We start from the raw sequence: 25,851 nt of genomic DNA, 5'->3' as shown, positions 1-25,851 counted from the left end.
AAACACAAAACTGGTGAATCCCGAAGGAAACACAAACTGGTGAATCCCGAAGGAAACACAAAACTGGTGAATCCCGAAGGAAACACAAACTGGTGAATCCCGAAGGAAACACAAAACTAGTGAATCCCGAAGAAAACACAAACTGGTGAATCCCGAAGGAAACACAAAACTGGTGAGCATCTAACTAATCAATGAGGATATTCACATAGTCTCAACGTTCAAAGAATCAACACCATACAATTCTAAAACATACATGAAATCCTTGGTACCATGGCTCCATCACATACACATAATCCTCAACAACATATTATACAACATTCATGTAGACCTTACATCATAATTCTACAACATACAGGTATGCCTCAACACCAGCAGATCAGACGTCGACATATGAAAACACATACCATCACATACTAACGATCAAGTGCTTAGGTGTGTATTTAAACAATTTAGTACTCGTGCCAGAACATACTTTGATTCAGGTCATACTATCAATCAACATGCTAACTATTTACCATAACATACACTCACCATGCTAGCATACAACTAAAGCCTGGCCCGTGGGCAGTTCTAGTGGTAAGATTACTTACCTCAAAGTAAATCCAAATTAGTTCAAGCAAGCTTATCCCCTCCTTGCCAAGCAGAGTGTTCAAGCGACACCTATATTAAATCCAATATTTAAATTAATCCTTGAGTCCTTCCTAATTAACCAATATACTCAAGGTCTCTAGTTTGAACTTTATTGAAATCGTGGCTTGGTCCAACGTAAATTTTTAAAACTCACAAAGACTTACCAACCCTAACAAATTTTTTGTCGAAATTGGTCTTAAACTTCAAACTTAATGGGCCACTTCAAAATCCTCCCAAATCTTCAATATATAATTCCAACATTATGGGTTAATCAAATCAGACCAAAATCTAAAATCTTAGTGGGTAACAGTAAATTTATGTCAAAACTTGATAGGCATTCAAGCTACTTTAAGAAAAGCCCATAAAAATACCCATTAGCTTACCCAAAAATCTCAAGAATCCGACAAGAGCAGTGGCAAAAGAAAACCCACACGACAGACCCGCGATGACAGCAACTGCAGTGCGTGGGTCGAGGTTGGGCAACGAACGGCTACAAGAGTGGACAAGGCTGGGCAGCGCGCGACTTATGATTTGGGCGGTGCGGACTGAAGAGCAGTGGCTCTCAGTGAGCGTGGGTCGGCAATCAGTGACTGACTAGACGCGTCTCAAATCTGAACTGCGAGCATTAGATCTGGTGGACAGCTAAAGTCGTGGGGCTGGCTTCTCAGGCTTGACACAACTGAGTGATGGAGAGTGGAGCAGCGATGTCTGACTGGAGGCGCGAACGGCTGGCGGCGGCGGACCCAATCGACAAAAAAGAAGAAAAGATTTCTGTGGGGGGGGGGGGGGGAGGGGTTGCCGGCGCGAGGGTGAAAGGAAGGGGAAAAGAAAGAAAAATAAATAAAAATAAAAGGAAAATAAAATACAATAAATAAAACAATATATATTTATTTCATTTTATTCTTTTCCTATTCCACTTATTCTATTAAATTCATTTTCTTCCCAAAATGAAATTAATTCCTGCTATTAATTTCCAAATTGAACTATGCAACGGGAAAAACCCAATTTCCACAATAATTAAACTTCAGCAATTACACTTAAATGCCCAAAATTCCAGAAACGCCCTCGAATAATAAAAATTATTGAAATTACACTACCATAAACTTTTGGGGTGTTACAACACACCTCCTGCTTATCCTTAAATCTTAGGGAGAATACAAGAGGTTTACTTGTGGTGATGGCCACTAGATTTTGTTTTGTTTGAGATTTTAGTATGAGGAGAGAGCGTGATCGGATCGAGGGATTACGTGAAGACCTTTTGGCTTCAAGGATAAGTGTTATTTCTTCCCTAATTCACTCTTCAAAACATGCTACAAAATTCTGTTTATGCATTATTTTGTGTTCTTTAATTTTAATTTTGTGAGATTTAAAATTTGGGATTGATCTCACTTTTGCTGCGGACCTCACAGTTTCCTTCAAATAGAACATGCAAGAAACAATAAAATATGGGAGACAACAAATCCAAAACCCACAATAGGAACTTGAAGAAAATGTGGATCTGAATAAGAAAACGAAAGAGGAGGAAGAAAAATAGATGGATCTACAAAAAATAACCACATACGTAGTAGATCTTAGAAAAAAAAATCATGAACACAACCCTAGAAAAAATACAGTGAAGAGAAAAAAGTGACTTGACAAGAAAATACCCTTTTGATCGAGCAAAAAGAAAAAAACCGAGAAAGAGAAACAAAGAAGACAAATAGGACGAACTAGATGGATGAAGAAGAGATAAAAAATGAGTAATGTGAAGAGATAGATGAGTGGGAGAGAGAAACAACATAGAAGAGTAATGAGGGAGTTAGGAGGAGGGTTAGAGAAAATGCACCGATTGAGAGGGTGTTGAGAGAGAATAAAACGGTGAATTAAAATGACTATTTTTGTTTTATTAGTGGGCCAAACAATGAGTGAGTTTTTTTGCCCACCCAACTCAATTCTCCCAAAATTACCAAAAGCTCCTAAGAGTGTTTAGAATGAAAGAGAATAAGAGAGTAAAACAAAATACATTGAAGAAGGGGAAAAAAAGCTAATTTAGTATATATATTTATAAAAGTAAAATTCAAGTTTTTTTATGTGTTGCTTCGGTGGCACCTGCCACTTACGCCTATTTCAGTGGGCTACCAGCCCACATATTTTTTTTTACTATTTTTCTAATTGTTAGTTTATTGTTAAATTTTGTTTATTTTCTATACATCTCTTTATTTTCTCTTTATTTTATGTTTTATATATATTTTTGTATTTTAATATGAAAGCATTATATATTTATCTTTATGATTAGTACTTTCATTGATTCACTTAATTCATATTAATTGGAAAAATTTTCACAAATAAAAGAAATGTCAAACTATTTACAAAAATAAAAAAAAATATTGATAGACACTTCTATCGGTGTCTATTAATGATAAACTTCTATCAATTTCTATCATTGATAGTGGGGTTTTTAAAACCTGATGACCCGAAAAAATCGATCAACCCAGGTTGGGTTGGGTTATCAACTCATTTGGATTAGGTTGGGTTTAAATAAATGAAAATTTTATGGGTTGGGTTGGTTCATAGGTTCACCTAATATAACTCAAACCAATCCGAATTTATTATTAACTTTAAAATATATTTTTTTTATTACTTATAACACAATTATTTATACATATATTGATCATAATTTTATTTAATTTTAATATTTTTTGAATAATTTATTTTTCAACAACTCTTAAAAGCAGTTTCTTACACTTAAGAAATAAAATTTCACTATATAAATTGAAATTGAGTTGTTAATCTTAATTCAATATATGAAAAATAATTAAATTATATTTTTACATATTTATGTTTTGCTTCTTTTTAGAACAAAATTTTAAATAAATGACCCGATTAACTTAAACCAATCCAACCCAACTAAAATATTTCATGGTTGGGTTGAGTTGGGTTCATTTTTTAATAATGGTTATTTGGGTTGAAAAAATTTACAACCCCATATTAAAATTTTGCTAGTTCGTGTAAATAATTTACTTTATTTTTCTATTATAGTGTTGTTTATTATGTCTTTAGCATTTTCTTATTTTTATTTTTATGCACATTTCTATTTTCTTTATTCTCTTTGTGGACAACTTAATATATCATTGATAATGAATATTTGAATTTTTTTTTTTTTTTTTTTTTTTTTAATTCGGGTTCACTTTTGTAATATACATATATATATGATATGGATTTTAACCATATTTGAGAATCTTATTTTCTAGATTATTGAGATGAGAAAGTTGATTCTTTTGAAGTCCTAGATTGACTTCCAATATGTTTAGTTAAATTTTTAATATCCTTGTAAATATTATTGTTTATTTATTTATCACTTTAAATGCATTGTTAAATTGTATACTTTGCCCATGTAAATTTACATGTATTAAATTTGATGTTAACTTGTATGGTAATATTTCTCTATTAATTTCAACCATTTTAAATTTTAAGTTCATTTTAAAATCTTTAGCATTTAATATTTTGAGTTTTGTTTTTAAAAAAATGTCTTAATATTTTTTTCTTTTAATTTTTTGTTTCAATGACGTTTTTCTAAAATTTATTGGATTCTATAAATATTTGGGAATCCGATTTTTTAGATTTTCGAAGTGAGGGTTCATAATCTTTGGAAGTCCGAGATTTTGAACTTAAGATAAAATGAATTTAATTAAAATAATATATATATATATATATTAAAAAATCATTTATTAAAATGCTATCCTAAGACAAATTTGAGAAATTGTAGTAATTTCTCAATTTGTTGAGGTGAATAATTTTTTTCTCAATTATAATATAGCTTAATTGATGAAATTTTTTCACTCATTTTATGGGATCATAACTTTAAATAAAGAGAAATGAGGTGTAAAATAAAACATTATTTTAAAAATCTTATTTTAAAAAAAAAAAATTCTTTAAAGAATAATTTCAATTTAAGATTTACAAATTGGCTACCATTTTCTAAACGAGTATTGTGGGGGTGTTAACACCTTTCATACACAAACGTCTCCCGAACCCAATTCTAGTTTTTGTAGACCATTTTTTTTTTAATTAAAAAATTATTTGTTTTATTTCAATGTCCAATCATATTGTAAAAAGAATTGGTGGTAACTTCCTTTTCATTTTTTTAAACTAGTAATTTTAGGAAGCAATTGCAACTTTAATTTTTTTTTAAAAAAAAATAAAAGGACACGTGTCTCTAGGTTTTTTTTTTTGCAAAATATATCAAAAAAAATTTCGCCTAAAAATTTGATTGTTATATGATTGCTATTTGATTTATATGTGATTGCTATGTGATTGTCACACCCGCAATTACAAAAAAATTGAAGTCATGACTTTGATTTCTTAAAATATATTTGCTATACAATGTAATTTCTCTTCCAAATATTTGGAAGTATTAAATACCAAAGTTGGAAAAAAATAATAAAAGAAGAAACCAATGCTAATAAAAGAAATTAAATAAAATATGATATTAATAAAATAATTCAAATAAACAAAATATTTGGGAAGTGGAACTATTTGAAAAAGGCAATTTAATTCAAATATAAATACAACCTACTCAACACCAAAGTGTTTTTCTTTGGGAAAAAAAAAAAAAAAACACAAATCTTCAAATATCGAGGCTTTAGAAGAATTCAAAAAAGCAATCTATGCGATTGAGGGTATCGGTGGAGCCATATGGGAGCCAGAGGGGCACATGGTCCCGCTTAACTTATCGTATTTTACCTTTTTTTATAAAAAAAATCAAGTAATATCTAACGATATATGTGTATATATAAACCAATATTTTTTCTTGAAGGTTAAAATAGTGTAGCAGTGAGGAGGGCACATGTTGAAGCTACAAGATGTGGGTTCAAATATCTTCAATATGTAACTTTTGAAATTTAAATTATTTTACAATCGAAAACTGATAGGGTTGTTACCCATAATTTAAAAGAAGAAAAAATTAATTTCTTTTGATTATAGATATTTTTCAACCAACATTTTCATTAACTTTTTTTTAACTTAATTTTCAGATTTATATTACTTAGTATATAAATTTTCTTAATCATTTTAATTTTCATACTTTTAAATCTATATAATAAATAATAATACTTATATTGATAATACTTTTGCAGAGTTAATCCTATATCAATATGGAGAAATATTTTAAAATAAAAAAAAAATAATAATAAAGATCAAGAAGTCATCATCTTAAAAAAGAAAACACACATATGATTCCGATAGATCTTATATAGAAATCAATTTAGGAGAACTAGTTGCAAATCCTGATCTAAGAACTAAAATTTATAAATATAATGATAATATTTAAGATTAAGTTCGTCGAGTATACTTACAACAAGGTCTTTGTCATATCATATTTTTCCATTCAAGAAATTTGAATCGATTTCAAAACATAAAAATTCGTAGAGGAAGTTATAATTTGTACTAAATTAGTTAATCTATCGAGCTATGAATATCTTTTTCCTACATTTCTTTACAATTTTTTTTAATTACATAGTGTTCCCTATACAACATTCTCGTCGAGGGTAAATGTGGACATAAAACCATGAACTCTTAATGAATGTGTTGGTAGTATTTCATTAAAGACAATCCGCTATCTTTAAAAAATACATAATATTTTTAGCCATCTATTCCAATTTTCCGTTTTCTAAATTAGCCCATTAATAGTAATAAAATAGAGGTTAAAAATATTATTTTTGTTCTTATAATTTTAAGTTTGTTCAATTTTAGTTTCTGTACTTTTATTCAATTTTAATCTATGTACTTTCAATAAATTTTAAATCTAATCTCCAATATTAATTTATTGTTGATTTTTAAAAACTTTTGGTAATCTATTGACATTTTTACTAAGATTCTGAAAATATATTCACCTATTATATTTATTTGCATGAAAATTGTTATTATTATTATTTAATCAATTTTGATAAAAATTAATTTTGAGGACTAAATTTAAGATTTATTAAAAGTTCATGAACTAAGGCTGCATTTACTAAATCATAATGAAAATTGTTGCAATCGAAATGAAATTTTATTAATGAATGAATAGTAATAAACCTGAATCGCAAACACAATTGGATTGCTTTTGATTACATTTACCTAGAATTATGAATTTTCACATTTTATTATTATCGTTAATGTTTGACCCTAATAGTAACGATAACAGTAGAAATAGATGTGACAAATTCATAATAACAATAAAGGTAATGGATCCACGTAATTTTCAATTACACTAAGATTGAACAACTTTTATTCCTTAATTAGATTACAAATTTTAAAGTGACCCCACATCTCATTATGATTATGGAAAATAGGTAAACAATAATAAAACTAATTAATTAGGACTCACATTTATGGATAGATTATGTTTTAACCCATGTAAACGTGGTCTAAAATTAGACAATTGAAAGTATAAAATCCTGTTAAACAAATTTCAAGAATCAAAATAGTAGTTTAAAGGGAAAAAAAGCTTTTAAGGGTCATTTTTCAGAATTACCCAAATTTTCCCTTTTCTTAGGAAAGCTGTTCATAGTTGGAAATTGGGAGAGGCATTTAAATGGCGTCATTTCTGGCCTTGGGTTGCTCATTTGTCCTCCCGCCATTCGGACTTTCGAACTCTCCTTCACTGCATTTCCCCATCTCCTCTCTCACTCCCTCTACTTTCTCTCCAATCTTGACACCATGAGTTCCAAATCAGGTACCACAACATTCTAACGCTCATCTTCCTTCCATTATATAATTTGTTGCGTACTCTCTGATTGTGTTAGACGGTCAAATTCTAGGTGGAAAGGCCATTGATTTGTGGGCGGAGTTAATAGCTAGCGAGGGAAGCGATCGCCAAGAAGAAGCGCGAGTAGAAGAGGTTTATAGACGAAGAAAGCCAACCCAGAAGACCGTTCATGCCGTTCCCCCGTAAATTTTCTTCAATCACTCGTTTAATTCCTCTCTATGTTTTATTTTGTTTGATGAAATCCACTGTTTCATGTTTCCATTTCAATTTTCTTGCAGGAAGCCGAACTTGGGTTCGAATCGTTGCAATGTGAACAGGGTCAGTTTAGCTGCTGTTGACAGTAAGAGAATTAGTTGGAACCGTGCCCTTTCCGTCAGGTTTATTTCGATTTTCTTTTAATGTTCTTCTCAACTTTATGTTGCCAATTCTAATAAGGGCGTCAATCGGTTTGATATCTGGTTTCTGGTTTCTTAATTGTTGCTAACACGGATAATTTTGTTGTAGCTTATCCCTTTTAAGTTGACTATGTAATGACTATAATGAAACACAAAAAGGGAAATATCCAAACGACAACGAAATAAGTCTACATAACAGATTAATATGCTCTGCAGCAGTAGATTGTCGAGTTACCATGAAGAATAACTGCTAATCGGATGCCATGAAGTGATCTTAAAAAGATAGACGAGTTGTAAGAACGGGTTATAGAGTGTAGGGATCAAATCAATACTGTTTGACCTTGGCCGTTCTTCTTTTCTTGTAAAAAAGAGTATTATTCATAGACCCTGTCTAATTTGACATATTGCACTTTTATTCACATGCTGAGTAGGATCGCATCTATGGTATGGCTAATGAAACTCTTTAGCAAGGCCTAGGTTCTCTTGGCTAGATTTTCTGATGCCCTTAAGTTTAAGCTATTTTATGGAAATGGAAAATTCAGCCTAAAAGCTTACAAAGAGGCTATATTTATACAAGAGGGAAGGCTTGCCTAACCGGCTGACAGCCTGAACCAACTAAACAGCCAAGAAATAGCTGTAACAAACTTAAAACAATCAGCCAAACGAATTACAAGAAAGTAAAATTACCACAACCATACTTGGTTATTTATTATTATTATTTTTTTTTAATTTTATTTTTGATGAGAAACATGAATCATAATTTCAATGATAGCATGAAATTGCAAAAGGGCAAAAGATGCCATGTAGAGTTATATAATGCTATTCCAATGTGTAATGATAGATGTAAGGTCGTAATCAACCACACTTGGTTAAGAATTCTCATATAATGAAAGGCCCTACATCAAACCCTTCCCACCAAAAAGAAGACTTGCCCAAGACTCAAGAATTTTAGGTGCTAAGTTGAATTCAGAAGGGGCAAAGCAGAGGAGGACATTCAGCACATTTAAGGTGTTGCTAATGGGTATGGAAGGAGGGTGGTCAATACAGTAAGCATTCGGGCCAATCATCTCTAAAATCGGAAATGAGCCAATGTTCTTGTTGGTGAGCTTAGAATGAGTCCTAGCGGGAAGTTAGAATGAGTCCTTGCGGGAAGTCTAGAGTTCTTCATGCACCATTACAAGATCACCAAGTTGAAACTCTTAGCATGCCAATGGGCATCAACTTGAGCCTTATAGGAATTGATGTTGAACTTGTTGGAGCTCCAGAAGGGAAATGTGTTTGAGGGGTTCAAATGAAGAAGAAGAAATTGGCTTCTCTTATTGAAGCCCATGGTTCGTGAAATTCCTCCCTTAAATGCTCAAGGAATTCGTTGTTGATGTTTCGTTGTTCTTTTGAGTTTTTGGTTTGGGTTGAATGGTTCTCCCTTGATGATTTGGGGCTTAATTCTCCTTTTCTTCTTGGTGGTTTTTCTTTTTGGTTGAGGCTCAACTCATCCAAAGCTTTTGGTTTTCAGCAGTTGTCTTTAGCTCGTTTCCTAGATAGCAGCCTTTTGTTTTGAGATTGGTCCTTTTTATCTTTTATTTTTTAAAATATTTTTTTTACTAGTTTCTATTTATTTGGTTCACTCAATGTTTTCTTGTTGTGAAAGTTTCTTTTCTGTATTATATTCTCTTTTGGTTCACTAGAGTGGTTCCTTTTGTGTTTTGTTCTGTTCGGTTTACCACTCCCTTGTGGAGTTTGTATCTCTGAGTGTAAGTCTCTTATCATTTATTCAATGAAAAGTTCATCTACTTTCACTAAAAATTTTAATAGGTGGTTACTTTTGGATAATATAGCACCAATACACACTCCATAGGTGTCTATTGTTATCTCAAAGGGTTTGGAGAACTTTGGGAGGCTAAGAATAGGGGTAGAGCTGGGAAGGGAACCCGAGTGATATGTGGTCTCTTGTCAAATTTCATATTTTTCTTTGGACTTCACTTACGATTTTATTATATTTTTGGGTAATTATTCGGTGTTATTTTACAGAATCAGAGGCCCTTTCTTTAACGACTCTCCTTTTTTTTTTTCTTTTTGTGGGTTCAGTTTCTTTGGTGGATCGTGTATCCTTTCATTTTATTCTTCATGAATGGTTATTTCTTTATTTAGGGTGAACTGTTGGTGTTTAAGTATATTAAAAGCTCTCCAATTTTAAAAGTTGTGTTGAAATTCTTGAAGAACTTGGTGGATTGTGTTCTGAGGTGGTAAAAATGACTGCTAAGGTTTTAAGAACTAAGGTTTTAAGAACTAAGGTTTTTTGCTTTGATACCTACACGAATCTTGGGAGAAATAAAATTATTGTATTTCTTCTATAGGTTGAATCAAATACAAAGTCTTAGAAGAAAGACCAGCTACCAATAAGAAAAAAATATCTACCAATAAAGAAAAATATTACAAAAATATGAAGGAAATCCATCAGTTACGAAGTAGAAATCCTAAAAAATATATTTCAATGGTCAAGAATGTGCATTTCTTTAAGCTTATGTAGAGTTTCTTTGAGCTTATATAGAGTTTCTTTAAGCTTATGTAGAGTTCATTGTTTTATAGTGTGAAAATTGATTAGGTGTGAGATTTTCTATAAATTAATATATCATTGAAGTAAACCACAGAAAATTTATTACAGTAAGGAAGCAAAACCTGATTTATTAAGCGCGTAAAAGAATAAGATCATTTGATGTTAAGGAATGACAATTCCCCAATGGATCTTGTCCTTGTAGGGTTTAGCTCCAAACAAGATGGAGAATTCTCATTACAATAGGATCAAGGTATATTTTCCATCAATCAAGCACGTAAAAGAATAAGATCATTTGATGTTAAGGAATGACAATTCCCCAATGGATCTTGTCCTCATAGTGTTTAGCTCCAAACAAGATGGAGAATTCTCATTTACAATAGGATCAAGGTAATTTTTTTCCATCCATTCTTTTGGGGACAGGGATGGGAAGTACATTTCCCGCACCACCTTTCTTCTGGCCTTGATTCCAATTTTAAAAAATCATTAATATATATATTTATCATCCTTTTCTATTATATTGTTAATACAAAATTATTGAGTATTGAATATTTTTAAAAACTAATTATTTAAATAAGTAAATAATGTAAATACAAGATATGTGTAGTTTTAATATATTTTATGATTTTGATATTGAATAACTTTTTAATCTAAAAAAATTAAATATTGAATAAGGAATTGTCTTTGTAGGGATCCTGGCCTAGGGATGGGGATTTCCCAACCTTGACCATGATCTCAATTGCCGAATTGGTAAATGGGACCAGGACAAAGACTAAAAACCCTTATAGAGCTAGGAACAAGGATGGCATCTCCTGCTCCATTGATTTATTGATTGATGTTACTCTCTAACCAAATATTCACTTATTGTCTTCACTCTTCATTTTCTTATTCATTTGCAATTGGGTGAGTATTGTGTTTGACTTTTATTAGAGGGAGGGCGAGTATTGCAATTGAGGCTTGTATAGATCATCATCTTCAACAGAAGCAGGCAAAGAGAAAAGGAAAACCTGCTCTACCCAAAGTAATCTTCTTTTCTACTGGTGACCTTTGTTTCCCCTACTTTATGCAGTTAGAGTGTTTTATACGTTTATTCTTTTTTCGTAAATGTTAAACCTTTTTGTATCTCCCACCAATGCCTTGCATTGAGTATTTGAAGTTTATGTGAGGTCCTTCATTCTCTACGTTCATCACAATTACTTTAATATTTGAAATTGGCAGGGAAAGTGTGTACCACCTACAAACTTTGACAAGGAGCGTGCATACTTTCAAGAGGTAGATGCTTTTGAGTTGTTGGAGGAGAGCCCTTCCCCCAAGAGCTTCAGTACGTGGACAAGCAGTCAGTTTGGTAGTGCTACAATACCATCTCTATGCTCTAGAATAGAAAAATGGTTAATTGCCAAGAAATCAAATTACAGTCTTGCACCTTCTAGCACGTTATCAAAGATATTAGAAACTCCAGTGGGGACCTTTGAGCCAATTGGTGGAAATCATTTGGACCAATTCAATTTGAAAACTCCTGAGAAGTCTGCTAGAGAGATAGATGTGCACTTGTGCTCTATTCAGAGAAGATTTGTTTCCAGCATAAATGATATCGATGCCCTTGAAATCGATGGCAATGGAAGCAACAGAATTAACAGAGCAGAAGATGTGAGAACTGAGGATCGTGAAGACATTGAAGTTGCTGTGAAGAAACTTTCTTTAACATCAACATCTACTTCTTTCCATAAACATAATTTGGATCCACTTGGTGCATTATTAGCAGTTTGTGGACAGTCAGCTCCTTCCACGCTTAAAGATGCATTTTCTAATTATTGGTTTGTTCCTCATTCTGAAAATATGTATTTTCATGTATTTATCTCGCTTATGGTTTAAAGGAGCATAAAACAATATATTTAGCCTTTTGTCTTCTCCAAGATTTAATGGTTGGTTTCTGAATCTGTTCTCTTCTTTGCCTCTCTGACTTCTTTGTATAAGGAGTGGTGGGAAGAGGTTCCACCTCCAAACGGAGATTCCTAAGTAACGTCATTAGTACCTGCAAAGTGTTTTTTGAGGATTAGCTTAGGGATTTGTGTTCCTGCCCTTTAGTTAATTGTCAAGGTTTAGCACGACAACCTCTACTTGGAAGTATTAATTGGATGAGTTGATTCTGGATCAAGCTCGCCAAGTTACAGTTTTCTTAAATCTGTTAAACTCAAGTAATTTTGCTGAAATTCCAGTCTCCAATTGTCATAGAGTCAAGAATATACATTCACATTTAATCTTTCGTATGCCATTAGGTAAATGGTTTGCGGCCACTGCTCTTGCAATTGAAGTTGTTCTCCAGTTAATTTCTTGGCTGGCTTAGTTTGAATTTTTCTCACTGTTCTTTACATTTCTTTAATTGAGTTCTTGACTCAGTGATCCGGAAACTATTGTCAAAGTTGGTGAAGGTACGTATGGAGAAGCTTTCAAAGCTGGTAACACCGTTTGCAAGATAGTTCCAATAGACGGAGATTTACAGGTTAATGGAGAAATACAGAAGGTACACTTTACCAACTCATGACTGTTCCAGCTAGGCAAGTGGCACTTGATAGAATAATTGTGGGGTGGAAGATCATGTTGAAGAGTCCTTGCGTTTTGGGAAGTAGATTTTTAATGCATTGATTTTTTGAAATTCTTTACTATATTTTCTTTCGTTTGCTCTATAAAAAGAGTATAATATTTGTTTTTGATTTTGTATTATTTCATTGATTCTGATGAATGTAGTAGAAGTCAGAAACTTGTTATAACTCTAAGTCAGTTATACTTTGTATCAGAGATCAGGAGAATTGCTGGAGGAAGTCATACTTTCCAGAACTTTGAACACTTTAAGAAGTAATGAGGGTGGTGCTGATAACTTTTGCACAACATTCATACGAACCATAGAGTATGTTTACTGCCTAGTGAGATAAATGTCCATGGTTTTCTATGATGTCAATGCACATCCACTAACTAGAATTTTCCAGCACGCTTTTCTTTTATCCGCAGTAATTTCTTTTTGCTTTATGTTGGGCAATCAAACATTTTGATGTGATGCAATTTTTAGGCTAATTAAAGGAGAGAGAACTTGTTTCCAGCACATTTCATGTACTGGGTTATGAGAGAATAACTTTCGTAAGCAGTAATGGAGCAGTTTCTTATGGACTATTAACTAATATCTCCGTGATCTTTTTATCCAATAGTTTAAGGGTATGTCAAGGTTCTTATGATGCTGTACTAATCAAGGCATGGGAAGATTGGGATGAAAAGCATGGTTCAGAAAATGATCACCCTAAGGAGTTTCCAGAGAAACAGGTTTCTTTTTGTATAGATCATGAATTATTTCTTTTTCTGAAATTTAAAAAGGAAACATAAAACACAGGAACGTAGCACTGTTCTCATAATGTTGCTTATCTTGTGAAAATAATTTATGTAGCTAGAAGATAATTTGTATAGATCATGAATTATTTCTTTTTCCGAAATTTAAAAAGGAAACGTAAAACACAGGAACGTAGATCTGTTCTCATAATGTTGCTTTATCTTGTGAAAATAATTTATGTACCTAGAAGATAATTTTATTTATTTTTGTGTTTCTTCATATAACACATGTATTTGGGTTTCCAGAGAAACAAGTTTCCTTTTTTGTATGGATCATGAATTATTTCTTCTTCCAAAACATTTTTGCAACATGTATTTGAGTTTTAATCTTTTATATGTACCCACATCATAAAGGGGAAACATAAAACATCGAAACGTATATATGTTCAGATAGTATTGCTCATCTTGTGAAAATAACTTTTGTAGCTAGAACATCATGATTATTTCTTTTTTGTATTTCTTCATCTACTACTAACTTTTCACTTTGTTGTAAGATCTCACAATCTATTCCTTGAGTACTGTTATTAAATTATTTTAAATAAAATGTCATATTATGATATTAGAGGCTTGGTTTATGCAATTTATCCGGTTGTTGACTCTTGCTGACGTTCTGTACAGTTTTATGTTGTGTTTGTTCTCCAACATGGGGGAAAAGATCTTGAAAGCTTTGTACTCCTGAATTATGACGAGGCCCAGAGCTTATTAGTACAGGTCTGCATTGATTTTTACTGGCATTATTGGCTTTTGAAGTTTTAATCAAATCCAATTTCGATGATTTGCAGGTTACTGCAGCTCTGGCTGTAGCTGAAGCTGCTTATGAATTTGAACACCGAGATCTGCATTGGTCGGGTTCTTCGTCCTTCTACAGTTATTTTGATCTTTTTTTTTCTTTTTCATTGACTACTGATTTGGATCGTGTATTTATTGCTAGGGGAAATGTACTTTTAAGTCGGAATGATTCTGAAGCGCTGCAGTTCACCCTTGAGGGTAAGAACATGACCGTACAAACATTTGGACTTCAGATTTCGATAATTGACTTTACTCTATCGCGAATCAATACTGGTAAGAGGTTTAATTTATCGTCTTTGTGGAATTTGCACTGAGCTAATTCCCTTCTTAATTAAAATTTGTTTATGAGCTAGCTTTGTTGCTTGCTTAGCCAAAAAGGGAGTTAGAAAACTCAATGAATGTTTCACTTGCAGGTGAAGACATACTCTTTTTAGATCTCTCTTCGGACCCTTATCTCTTTAAGGGTCCAAGAGGAGATAGACAAGTAAGCAACCATTCAATTTGACTACTAAAGATAAATATTATCAATCTTACTTATTTGAAAATTTTCGTGTTAATTTTATTTATTTATTTATTTTTTCGTTCTCATATGCAGTCAGAAACATATAGGAAAATGAAGGAGGTGACCGGAGACTGCTGGGAGGGGAGGTACAAGTATTTATGCGTTTATCTTTCTATCAATTATCATATCTGAATCAATCATAGAGGCGATTTTGATCGTTTTCCCCATTGGCATCCTCAGGTTTTAATTGCTAATATTTGGTATTTTTCAATTTAGTTCTTTTTTTTTCCCTATACATTTGTTTATGTACAATATCATTTTATTTGCTCAATAATAGAGGCTAAATCATTAAAAATTTAAAAATACAAAGACTAAATTGTCACATACTAAAATTTGTAGATTAAACTCTAACAAAAATGAAAATGTAGGAACTAAATCATTAAAAAAAAGTTCAAGAACTAAATTGTTGCTTACATGAAAGTTTAGGGACAAAAAGTAATTTTAACCTAATATTTGTCCATTTAATCTCTGTTGCTGAATATAAAAATTGGTTGATTATTAACTTAAAATTAATGAAATTTAGAGAAGTAAAAATATCTTCTTAAATAAAAAGAGTCGAAATTTATACTAATTTCTAGAAATTTGGAGGAGAAAAAAGAAACTTTGCTTTTCTAGATGTCCTTTTTCTCCTCTAAAATTTTTCCTAATTCAATAAGTATTATAACATTAAAAAAATTGTAGTATACCATGCATGTTTATCATCTATAAATTTAATATTTATCAGTTGTCACAGACTAAATTGAAAAATGCTAATGCATAGGGGATTATTTTAAAACTGCCAATTCATTGGGGATTATTAAAACTTTTTAAATGATAGGGACTAGATTAAAAAATATCCAAACATGAGAGACCTATATTTTATCCTTTTAGAAATGTCCAAAAAAGATGAGCACGGTGTTGTTTATGCTGGATTTGCTGCTTGGTAAAAGTGCAAAGGGGAAGATTTTATTCTAGTTCTTCCCCTCCCCCGCCCTCCCAGCAAGAGCTACCATTGTTATTCTACATGATATGAATCTACAACTCCATGCACAAAGTTGATACATCTAGTATTTTTAAATGTAATAGATGAAATTAGCAAGACAATATGCTTTCAAAATATAGTACTTAGTGGTAGACATTTTACCATCCATCATACTAACCCGATACTTTTCGCTATTAAAAATTGTACGTGACTCATAACTGAAACCATTGATTTTATATTCAACAGCTTTCCTAGAACGAACGTCCTGTGGTTACTCTACCTTGTGGATATATTACTTCTGAAGAAATCATTCGTAAGTATTCTATATATTATCAGGAAATCAATCATAATCCTTCCTCAGAAACGGAAGAATTGAATTTAGCTTTTGTGAACAATCACGTTCAGTTGTTAGAGATTATTGAAAGAAAATTTATTGCTCATTTCTCAAAGACTTCTAGAGTAGATTTATCAACATAATTTAGTTAATCTTTAATTATTATTCTGAAGGTTGATTTTGAATCTACATAAGTAGCTAGATTTTTTTTGGGTTGTATTATTTTCTAAAGGTTCGTACATATTCAGAAAGTTTATTTCTGAAGTGGTTTACAATATATATATATATAGTCCGTGTCTATGTCTAAACAAAACTTGGTAACGTATGAAGTTGGTTATTCTGAAGATTGACATAAAATCCAAAGATAAATACTGTGGCTGCTCTCCTTTTCCTCCCCCCCCTTTTTCCTTCTATGGTGTTTGTCTTCTGGGGATTCAGATATCGAAAAAGGTGTACGTTTACAGTGGTTTTGGAAATGTTTTTACTGTCTGAAATGTCAACTGTAAAAATTTGATTGAAAGGCTGTCGATATTTTCCAGGAGCGTAATTCAAAGCATGAAAGGGAACTGCGTGCATTCAAGAAACGTCTAGACAAATATAATTCAGCAAAAGAAGCTGTTTATGATCCATTTTTCAGTGAGTTGATTGTTTGGTCAAGCAGTGTGGACTAGAGCTGGATGATATGGACTTTCCAACATGAAGTAGAATGAAGTCCTGAAATGCCAATGCTATTTAAATTATGTACTGATGTCTTTTGCATCAATATTTTGTAGGATATTGCTTCCTGCCGGTCGCCCGGTGGATGTAAATTAATCATAGTATTTATAACGTTTAAAAATATATAGACCAAATTTACAGAAATGTTGGGTATAGTGGCAAAAGGAATTTTTAATAACCTCTCTTTTACTTCAGAATTTTATGATATCTTGTTCCTCGACAGTGACTTTTCTCATTTCATTATGAATAATCTGAGTTGTTATAGTTAATTAAAGGCAAACCTATCAGAGAAAAAGGGGATTGATAGGTGATAATTTAGATAAATTTGCTTTAGTATAAAGTAGGGTGCATCATATCACGTTTTGCATCATATTTAATTTGTGCTCTCTAAGCCAATCGATTTCAGTCTTTGTTAGAACATCATCTGAAGATGTGCTGGCAAACCACTACCATTTTATCTTCTACTAGAATCAGGCATATGCGTGGCATAGGCTCAACTCTCAAGGATTCATATTTCTTTAGTTTCCAATTTTGGGCAGGGAAAAGCACCGTGCTCTTTTTATCATCTTTGATATTTCTGCTTTTAATGTGTATGGGCAAGAAATTGACATGCAATTTCTCGACTATCCCATGGATTTATTTTGCATGCAAGGGTATTAAATCAGAGACTGCTGGAGAATTATTTTGAAAAGCTAGCTTTTCATTTTTGTTTTCTGAAATATTCTTAGGGATTTTGGATGCCTTTTCTGAGTTAGTGTACTGTGCATTTGAATTATTGTTCTCAAGTTTGAGATTTAGTTTTGAAACATGTTATGATTCTGGAATTGGGTATCAGAAGGTGGCGTACGGCTTTATGCAGGAAAGCCCCATGGAGAAATATAAAACAGATGATTGACGGTATGAGCACTCTCTTTCTAAATGCAATGTGTTTGCTTTCGGCTTTGTCTAGTCAGACAGGTGCTTTTGATCCATTGATACGAAGAACCAAAGCGGCACAGGTTATTCCACATGCATTGTCCCCACTCCCATTGTATATTCTAAATCTTAATTCCACCATCACCAGCCGCAACAGGACCTCCATGTTTGTGGAAAGTAGCAAAAAACCTTTTTTTTGAGCCACTTAGGAAAGCATTTGTAGCATCAACCTCGTTTCAAAGCCTGGATGATTTTGTGTATTCTTTTTTCCCTTTGTTTTGCTGCACTCTGCATAAACTCAGATGTTCTGCCCATTCTGTCTCATTTTTCCAATATTGGCTGTCAAATCTTGTTCCTGAAGTAATCTCAAAAGGCCAAAGGCTGCATCATTTCATCCTAATCCAGTTTCCATGTCGATCTGATTCTCTCATTTCTTTCTTTTCCACCTCTAATAAACTATTAGCTTTGTGGGTTTTGCTGAGCTGAACACATTTGTATCCAGTTATATTATTTTACCCCTCCACTGCATCTGTCCAGAGACAACTTTAATATCTAATCTTCTTTGGACTTTAAAGTCGGATTTTGAGAAAACATATCTTGTATATATATTTGTTGGAAATTGGAATGGTTGTTAGCTTATTGTTTAATCAATTTAACTGGTAAACTTTAGTTTGATTATCTTGCTCCCAATTTCAAAAGAAATTAGGTTGGAGAAAAGAGAGAAAAAAGGGTTGTGATTACTTGGAAAGGGAAGAGAATGGAATCACCTTAGCTTAGTTGCAGTCATGGGTGCATGTGTGTACAAATGCACATGCATGTTTTCTTCTCTTGTAGTTGTGCCATGGTTGAATGTTACTTTATTATCTTTGAGGTTATTTATCTTTTGAGAAAAGATGGAAAAAGCAAAAAAGTATGGAGGCTGTTCCCCTTTTTCTACTGTCATCAGAGCAACATTTCCAATATCATCCTTGCTCACAAAGTAACCATTTTTTCCCTTTCATTTATTAATAATCTATTTTCTTTCTTTTATATTGCAGCCGTAAGCATTTGCAACTTGGTCATCTGTCTACTTTTTTCACCTTTACCTTCCCTTTTCCCTCCTTTCTCTTTCTCTTTCACTTTGCATGTTTAGCTCATAAGTCCTTTCCTTTTACACCATTTTTCCTGTCTGGTTTCGTTGTTTTTAAAAGCAATGCCTAAATTAAATCGATCCCATTAAGAATCCAGTTGGGTCTCTTCATTTGTCCCCAGAAAACTATAACCTCCCACCATTAAAATGGCCCAAACAGCTTCCAAATGCTTCTTCTTTTCCATTCTGTCTCTCCTCGCCATCTGCTCTTCTGGTAAGCAACTTCTTGTCTTCCAATTAGAACAGATTATAGATCTAGCTCAGTTCGTCGTTTTCTGCTTTGATTCTGTCTTGGTTCCTGCGAGTTACAGTTTCTGAATCTAAACTTTTCATTTTCTTTTGTTCCCACTAATGGCATTTCCTGTTTTGGAAAAAAAAATTAAGGGGTTTTGTTTCAGTTCTGTTTCTGAATGCTTCTGATTCTTCCATTCTTGCAGGTAGGTCGCATTTGGTAGTGGAAGAAAATGGTTCCACGGAGTTGCAATGGAAGTTCACTGAACTTGGTCGGACTACAATTCACGATGCCACAACAAATTCTCCGACAACCCTGGACACCTCCACGCCGACAATCATCACCGTTCCCTCGACCAACCCTGTCACTGTCACTCCGTCGAGCCCTGTTGCCACGCCGGTGTCCATTCCTTTGACGACACCCATCACAGTTCCGGCTAACTCTCCGGTGCCGCTCACCAATCCGGTTGCGCCGCCGGTTACTGTCCCCGGAGTACAGCCCATAACGAACCCTGTGACCACTTATCCAGCTCCGACAGGTGGCGCTCCAGGGTTAACACCCGCCACAAACCCAGTTCCGGTGTCTCCTCCGGCGACGACGAACGCACCGGTAATTCCAGGACAAAGCTGGTGCGTGGCCAGGTCCGGCGCTTCGCAGATGGCTCTTCAGTCGGCGTTGGACTACGCCTGTGGCACTGGAGCGGCCGACTGTTCTCAAATCCAGCAAGGTGGAAGCTGTTACAACCCAAATACACTTGAAAATCACGCTTCTTTTGCATTCAATAGCTATTTTCAGAAGAATCCTTCCTCTACAAGCTGCGACTTTGGAGGATCTGCAATGGTTACCAACTCCAATCCAAGTAAGTGAAGATGTTCATTGTTTCTCAATCCCCCACTTGATCCTTTGTTTTTTCGCAATTAATCTTCTTTTCTTGTAACAGGCACTGGCTCTTGCATTTACCCATCATCATCTTCCTCTGCGACGCCGGCATCCATGACGCCGTCGGTTCCAACGCCGACACCAACAACAACAGCGCCGATCACCGTCTCACCAACTACAGTTACGAACCCAACAACGTCTTCACCCTTAGGGAACGGCATGCCAGAGTACGTGCTCTGTTCGCCTCTCATGCCTTTGAATTCTTTGAAAAAGTTTTAAGACTTTTTTAATTCATAGGTTTGAACTACACGTTTGGATAGTTTATAATATATCTTCATCTGATTTATCTAATTTGTAATCTTCCGTTTCAACATTTTTTTATGTTCTTCCCATGATTTTTTCTTAGAATTTAACTCAGATGGTTTAATACCTCCGCATATTTTGTTTTTGTTATGCTTGTATTTTTCACTATTCTTCCCATGATTTTCATCTTCCCAAGTAAATATGAATTCATAGTCAAATTGCAAAAAGATTTTTTTTAAAGAAAAACTATTTGTTTTAGTTTGATAACCATTTTGATTTTTGAAAATTGTGCTTGCTTTCTCATATCTTTTTAGTTGTGATTTTCATCTTTCCTCAAAACTATTTTTTTCTAGTTTTTAAAATTTGTAACGGATTTTGAAAACACTCTGAAGGGTAGACAAATCACAAAACTTAGAAACCAATGGTGTTGGATATGGTATTTATAAGTTTAATTTTCAAACATCAAAAATAAAAAAACCAAATAATTATTACATGGAACTTTAAGTTTGTCTTGGATTTTGAAAGCAATCTAAAAGTATCAAAAACAAAGAAACTCGTAGGAGGTTTATAAGCTTAAATTAAAAAAAAAAAAACAAAAAAAATCCAATAGTTATTAGTTGAAAAGGGGGTTATCGGAGGAAAAATTAATCATCCATGTTCTTGGTGCAGAAATGGAAGTCCTCCTGGAGTGTTTAACACAGACAATCCAGCTTCGAGCATAGGCAGCACAACAGGGTTCGGAACTGAGATTCCTCCAAGCTCAAGCACCTCAATATCCATGGCGGCTGGATTGAGACCCTTTACTTGTTGCATCATTCTGACCATTTCCTTGATCACTCGCCTAATAATCACTCTGGACTGGTAATGAAATCACCGACTTCTTCTCCTTCTACTGTACATGAAAGGCCCTCGTAATTCATAGCTTCAGAATCGCCGCCCAGTTCCACCATGACTGCAATTTTTGGAGGAGAAAAGGAACCAGAGGTGAGTCAACGTTTACAGATTGCACTGCCACTGCCACTGCCCTTGCTTGAGCTTTTGTTTGTGTAAACATCAAATATAGGATGTATTAGCTACTTGCAACTTTGAGACTCTGTAATATAATATAATGCTAGATTTTGGGAATATTGTTGGGATTTGTATTGCTGTTGGTCATAGTGCATTAGAATTAGAATTTTGGTTAGAAGAAACAGACATATAGCTGGCCTGGAAGTATGAAATTCGTATGTTCGAGTCTCGAATGTTTTGTATGATTTAATGATTAATTTATTGTTTGTTTACGTATGAGTTTACAATTGCATGATGTGTGTTGCTCAATTTTTGTTTCAAAATTATTTAGTTGACTTCCTCTTCTCCAGCAACCAACAAGAATACTTGGAAGGAGGTTAGAGAGACCGATGACTTGAGCATTAAGCATCAATGTGATGTGAGTACATGAACTAAAATTGGACCAAACTTTTAGTTCCTAAATTTTAAAATTGATGCCTATTTAGTCTTTGGAGTTCAAAATAAACTATTTAATCTCTAAAGTTCTAAATAATTTTCAACTTGATGTCAGATTATCTGAAGCAAACTAGTAGGTTTGTTTAAGATGTGTTGGTTCCGACTAAGAATGAAGGGCTGGGATTTGAAACAACAAATCTATATATGAGGAACAAGTTCTCTATGTTTGTAATCGAACACTAAGTTGAAAATGTAAAGCTAATTTTGATAAAGTTAGTAATGGAAAGCTGGTTTTCAGATAGCTGTGATATGAATACTTCTATTAAAGATTAGGTTAAAATTACTTTTACATAGAGATTAAATCAATACAAATACTATGTTTTCCAAAATGAAGTGGATATAATTTGATGATTGAGAAGCAGAAAACTTGGGACTTGGGCGGCCACGCAAGCATGTGACGGCAATGATTGTGAAGTGCCATTAAACAGATTTGGTGAGAGAATTTAAAAATAGAAATTTTAAAACAAGAGATTAAATGAAAACAATTATATTTCATGTTTTCAGATGTGTTGATAGTAGAATTTAAAAATTAGATTTTAATTTAAATATTTACAAACTAATTGTTAGTTACCCATTAAATATTAGTTAATAATTTATTTATGAACATAGTTTATGTTAAAAAGTGTAAAATCATTATTTTCTAATCATATATAATTTATAGGATAAATTGAAATTTTTGTCTCGAAGAAATTAGAATTTAAGTCTTATGATTAATTAGAATTTGCCCCATATGATCTGATAAAAGCTTCACAAAACCTTATGGTAGGGATTGTTTAAAAGGATTTAACAAACCATAGAGATTATATATGAAGTTATATCAAACCATATTAACCAATTTTTAACTTTATCCAAACCATAAGAACGGAATTTGAAATTTAACTTAACTTATAATATATTACATAATAAATATTTTAATTTTATTTAAAAAATTAAATTAAATTATAACATGACATACTATATTTCTAAATGTTTTTAACCTTATGTAATATAATTCTACATTTTAAATTTTAAAATTCTAATTCTAATTCAAAGAAAACATAAAAATGTTGTTTTCAAAATTTATATTCTTTGGATCACAAAATCCTAAAACAGGTTTCAAAAACATAATTTCGGTTTTCTACCAAATGTATTCACTGAATTCCTGGATTACGAACCAAAGACCCCTTATTCATCATACCCATTTGGAGGGCTTCAAAAATTCTGGGCAGTAGACGCATGTGCTTCAAGTATAAGGAAGCAAACTCCTGCCTCCAAGTTTAAACACCACCCCCCCCCCCCCCCCCCCCCCCCCCCCCCCCCCCCCCAAAAAAAAAAAAAAAAAAAAAAAAAATCGAAGGAATAAAGATCAGTACAGCAACAAAATTAGCCGTTGCCACCAACTTCAAGAATTGGAAATTGGATTCCAAATCATGACAACTCATTTAACTTGAAATCATTTGATTACCCATTTCACCTAACCAGCAGCACTTGAGATTTATCAAACCTTTTCCATATCTGCCTATACAGCTGCCACCATCTGTCAAACAACTTAGCCAAAATGAGAGGGAATTAAATCAATTGCAGAAGACAACACTAACAGTTTCTCAACATTACTATTTGAATCTAAAAGAAAAACAAATTCTTCGCATGTCATAAGGTATTTCACAAGATCTTCAAGAATGGTGTATCTTTTACAGAAAACACTGCTCTTGTAAATCTTGATCACAACATGTTCTTGTATGGTGCCTCTTTCTCCTTTCCTTCTCAATATCAAAAGAAATGCTTCTTTGGGTACCTAAAATACTTTTTCACATTTTCAACATACAGCCAAATATCAAAAAAGAATTTGATATTTGGTTTTGATCACAAAAAAGTAATCTCAGCTTAATGCAAAGAAAACAAAAACATGCTACAAACTGAAGGCAGCTAGAAGTAATGAAAAAAAAAACAATCCAAAGCATTAAAACATCACAATAATGAGACAATGGAAACCCCCATCCAATTCATTCCATCACAATTCTGAGTCATTTTCTCTATGACAGTCACCAATCTTGAGACAAAAGAAGCAAAATAAACTATAACACTATCTCAAGAATGTCAAGAGTATAAGTTCATCAAAGTTGAGAGGGGGTTTCAGGAAACTAAAAGAAAAGAATGCAGTAGAATGCTGCAATAATGTGCAAAGTAACAGTCTCGCAGATACACAGAATAATGTTGAACTTCAATTAATCTACATTTTTTACACCATGCAAGGAGGGGCCTTTGAAAAGAGAATTCTGATAAACTCTAGACCACCCAAATCTCAACAAGGAATATCTGGAAAAAAATTCACAGGCATTGTAATATCCTCACTATATGAATTCCTAAAAAGAGCCAAGTCACACCCATACGAAAATAACTTAATAAATTTTTATACTTTAGAACCATATCATTTTGCAAAAGACCAAGGAAACAATGATGTGATCAATTCTTGGCTCTGTATCATCAAAAAGGCTATTTTGTGGTATTAACAATTCCTCCAATACGATCATGTTGCACATGCTCAACTTCGCCATTCTCATTCTCATTTCCAGACTTCTCCTTCTCATTTAAACCAATGTTGTTATTACTCTGTAAACGGTCAGCCTCAACATTTTTCTGCCTTACAGCTTCCTCCATGGAAGCAGCCACCTCGTTCTTCACCATAGACATCTGTCTCACAAACCCATTTAAGCTCTCCCTCCTCTGAGTTAAAGCACTACCAGTGTTGTTCAAAGTTGAAACTGCAGGGACCTCAAAAGGATTCTCCACTTTCACCATAGAACCCAAGTTCCTATTCCTCTCGTTCTCCTTCATCACCAAATTCCCAGAACCTGAAACCTCCATAGACGCCTCCTCCTTACGCCTAGCTCTTTCTCTAGCCAAAAGAAAACCAACATGCTCAAGAGCCTCTCTGGCTCTCTTCCTCGCCATAGCCGCCTCCCTCACTTTCCTCTCCGCATCCGCTCGCGCCACAATCACAGCCTTCCCCATCGAAGCAGAGGCAATCTTAGCCGCACAGAGCAACACGACGGCGGTCTTCCTGTCAATAGACTTAGGAGAAATCCGGGGTTTAGAGTCCAAATCGAAAAAAGAGAAATTGGGTTTGGCGCAGGGAGGGCAGAGATAAGAGGAGGTAGTAGACGAGAGAAGCTGAGGATCGGGACAAGCCGGATTAACAACGCAGTGAGAATGTGTAATAGAAGAACACTTCGAGCAAGTGAAACGATTGACAGGATGAGGAGACACGGAAAGATCATAGAACTGGAAACAAGAAGGGCAAAACGAACTGGGATGAAGGCGAAGAACGCAGGAAGTGCAAAGCCGACGATTAATGCCTCGTATACGAACGTGATGCAGAATCCACCGACCTTGAGAGCCGCAATTACCACACTCCTTCAGCATTTTCGTAGGGGGATTTGGGGTGGAAGGTGGAGGAGGAAGATGAGGGTGATTCATTGGGAGAGGGAATATAAAGAAAAACCCTATAAGGGTAAGAATCGAAGATGAAAAGAATGGCGGAATCAACCTTAGAAGGGAATAGAGGGTTTTGATAGGGTTTGGCGGTGATTTTGACTCTGTTCAGTTATGGTTTCAAAAGTTGAAGGAGGGGGAAACTCGTTGTGTGGAGTTGCAGAGAAATTCAAATTAGGGTTTGCAAATTTGCACTCACTATTGGAGAAGACAACGAAACCATTTTGAATATTCTAATAAAAATTGGAAAAAAAAAACTAATTATTTATTTTGTATTTTGAATTTCATAAAATTAATATGGCCATGTTTTTTTTTCCTCCTATTTGACTGGAGTTATAAATTGAAATTGATATTATATTTTAAATTATTTTGCTAAAA

At 33.6% G+C, this 25,851-nt stretch overlaps 3 protein-coding genes and 1 long non-coding RNA gene across 6 annotated transcripts; 3 read left to right on the top strand and 1 right to left on the bottom strand.

The window, feature by feature from the left end:
- Nucleotides 1–7,131: 7,131 nt before the first annotated feature.
- Nucleotides 7,132–17,185, top strand: HASPIN (Protein kinase superfamily protein). Of its 2 annotated transcripts, XM_039023312.2 has the most exons (15): nt 7,132–7,324; nt 7,410–7,539; nt 7,636–7,734; nt 11,234–11,324; nt 11,522–12,117; nt 12,701–12,824; nt 13,099–13,208; nt 13,504–13,615; nt 14,297–14,389; nt 14,461–14,522; nt 14,610–14,740; nt 14,881–14,951; nt 15,063–15,115; nt 16,237–16,303; nt 16,864–17,185. In XM_039023312.2, exons 1-15 carry the CDS (start codon nt 7,309–7,311, stop codon nt 16,993–16,995), a joined length of 1,887 nt encoding a protein of 628 aa, XP_038879240.1. In that variant the 5' UTR covers nt 7,132–7,308; the 3' UTR covers nt 16,996–17,185. The 2 variants fall into 2 exon arrangements, with proteins under 2 accessions (XP_038879240.1, XP_090167002.1); XM_090310876.1 differs by lacking the exons at nt 7,132–7,324; nt 7,410–7,539; nt 7,636–7,734 and adding an exon at nt 10,538–10,693.
- A 340-nt stretch (nt 17,186–17,525) lies between these two features.
- On the top strand, nt 17,526–21,783 carry LOC120071193 (uncharacterized). Of its 2 annotated transcripts, XM_090310877.1 has the most exons (5): nt 17,655–17,938; nt 18,994–19,299; nt 19,523–20,176; nt 20,258–20,423; nt 21,169–21,783. In XM_090310877.1, exons 2-5 carry the CDS (start codon nt 19,233–19,235, stop codon nt 21,362–21,364), a joined length of 1,083 nt encoding a protein of 360 aa, XP_090167003.1. In that variant the 5' UTR covers nt 17,655–17,938; nt 18,994–19,232; the 3' UTR covers nt 21,365–21,783. The 2 variants fall into 2 exon arrangements, with proteins under 2 accessions (XP_038879241.1, XP_090167003.1); XM_039023313.2 differs by lacking the exon at nt 18,994–19,299 and having other exon boundaries at nt 17,526–17,938.
- A 55-nt stretch (nt 21,784–21,838) lies between these two features.
- On the top strand, nt 21,839–22,243 carry LOC150038096 (uncharacterized). Its single transcript, XR_016527758.1, has 2 exons — nt 21,839–21,925; nt 22,058–22,243. It is a non-coding gene; the product is annotated as an uncharacterized LOC150038096 (long non-coding RNA).
- Nucleotides 22,244–24,181: 1,938 nt separating this feature from the next.
- Nucleotides 24,182–25,734, bottom strand: LOC120070585 (uncharacterized). The gene has a single exon (XM_039022390.2). It carries the CDS (start codon nt 25,456–25,458, stop codon nt 24,475–24,477), a length of 984 nt encoding a protein of 327 aa, XP_038878318.1. The 5' UTR covers nt 25,459–25,734; the 3' UTR covers nt 24,182–24,474.
- Nucleotides 25,735–25,851: the final 117 nt, after the last annotated feature.

This window comes from Benincasa hispida, chromosome 2 (genome assembly GCF_027475165.1).
Source record: "Benincasa hispida cultivar pf3 chromosome 2, pf3_genome.v1.1, whole genome shotgun sequence".
Taxonomy (NCBI): Eukaryota; Viridiplantae; Streptophyta; class Magnoliopsida; order Cucurbitales; family Cucurbitaceae; genus Benincasa; species Benincasa hispida.
This window is presented reverse-complemented; position numbering and strand designations above follow the sequence as displayed.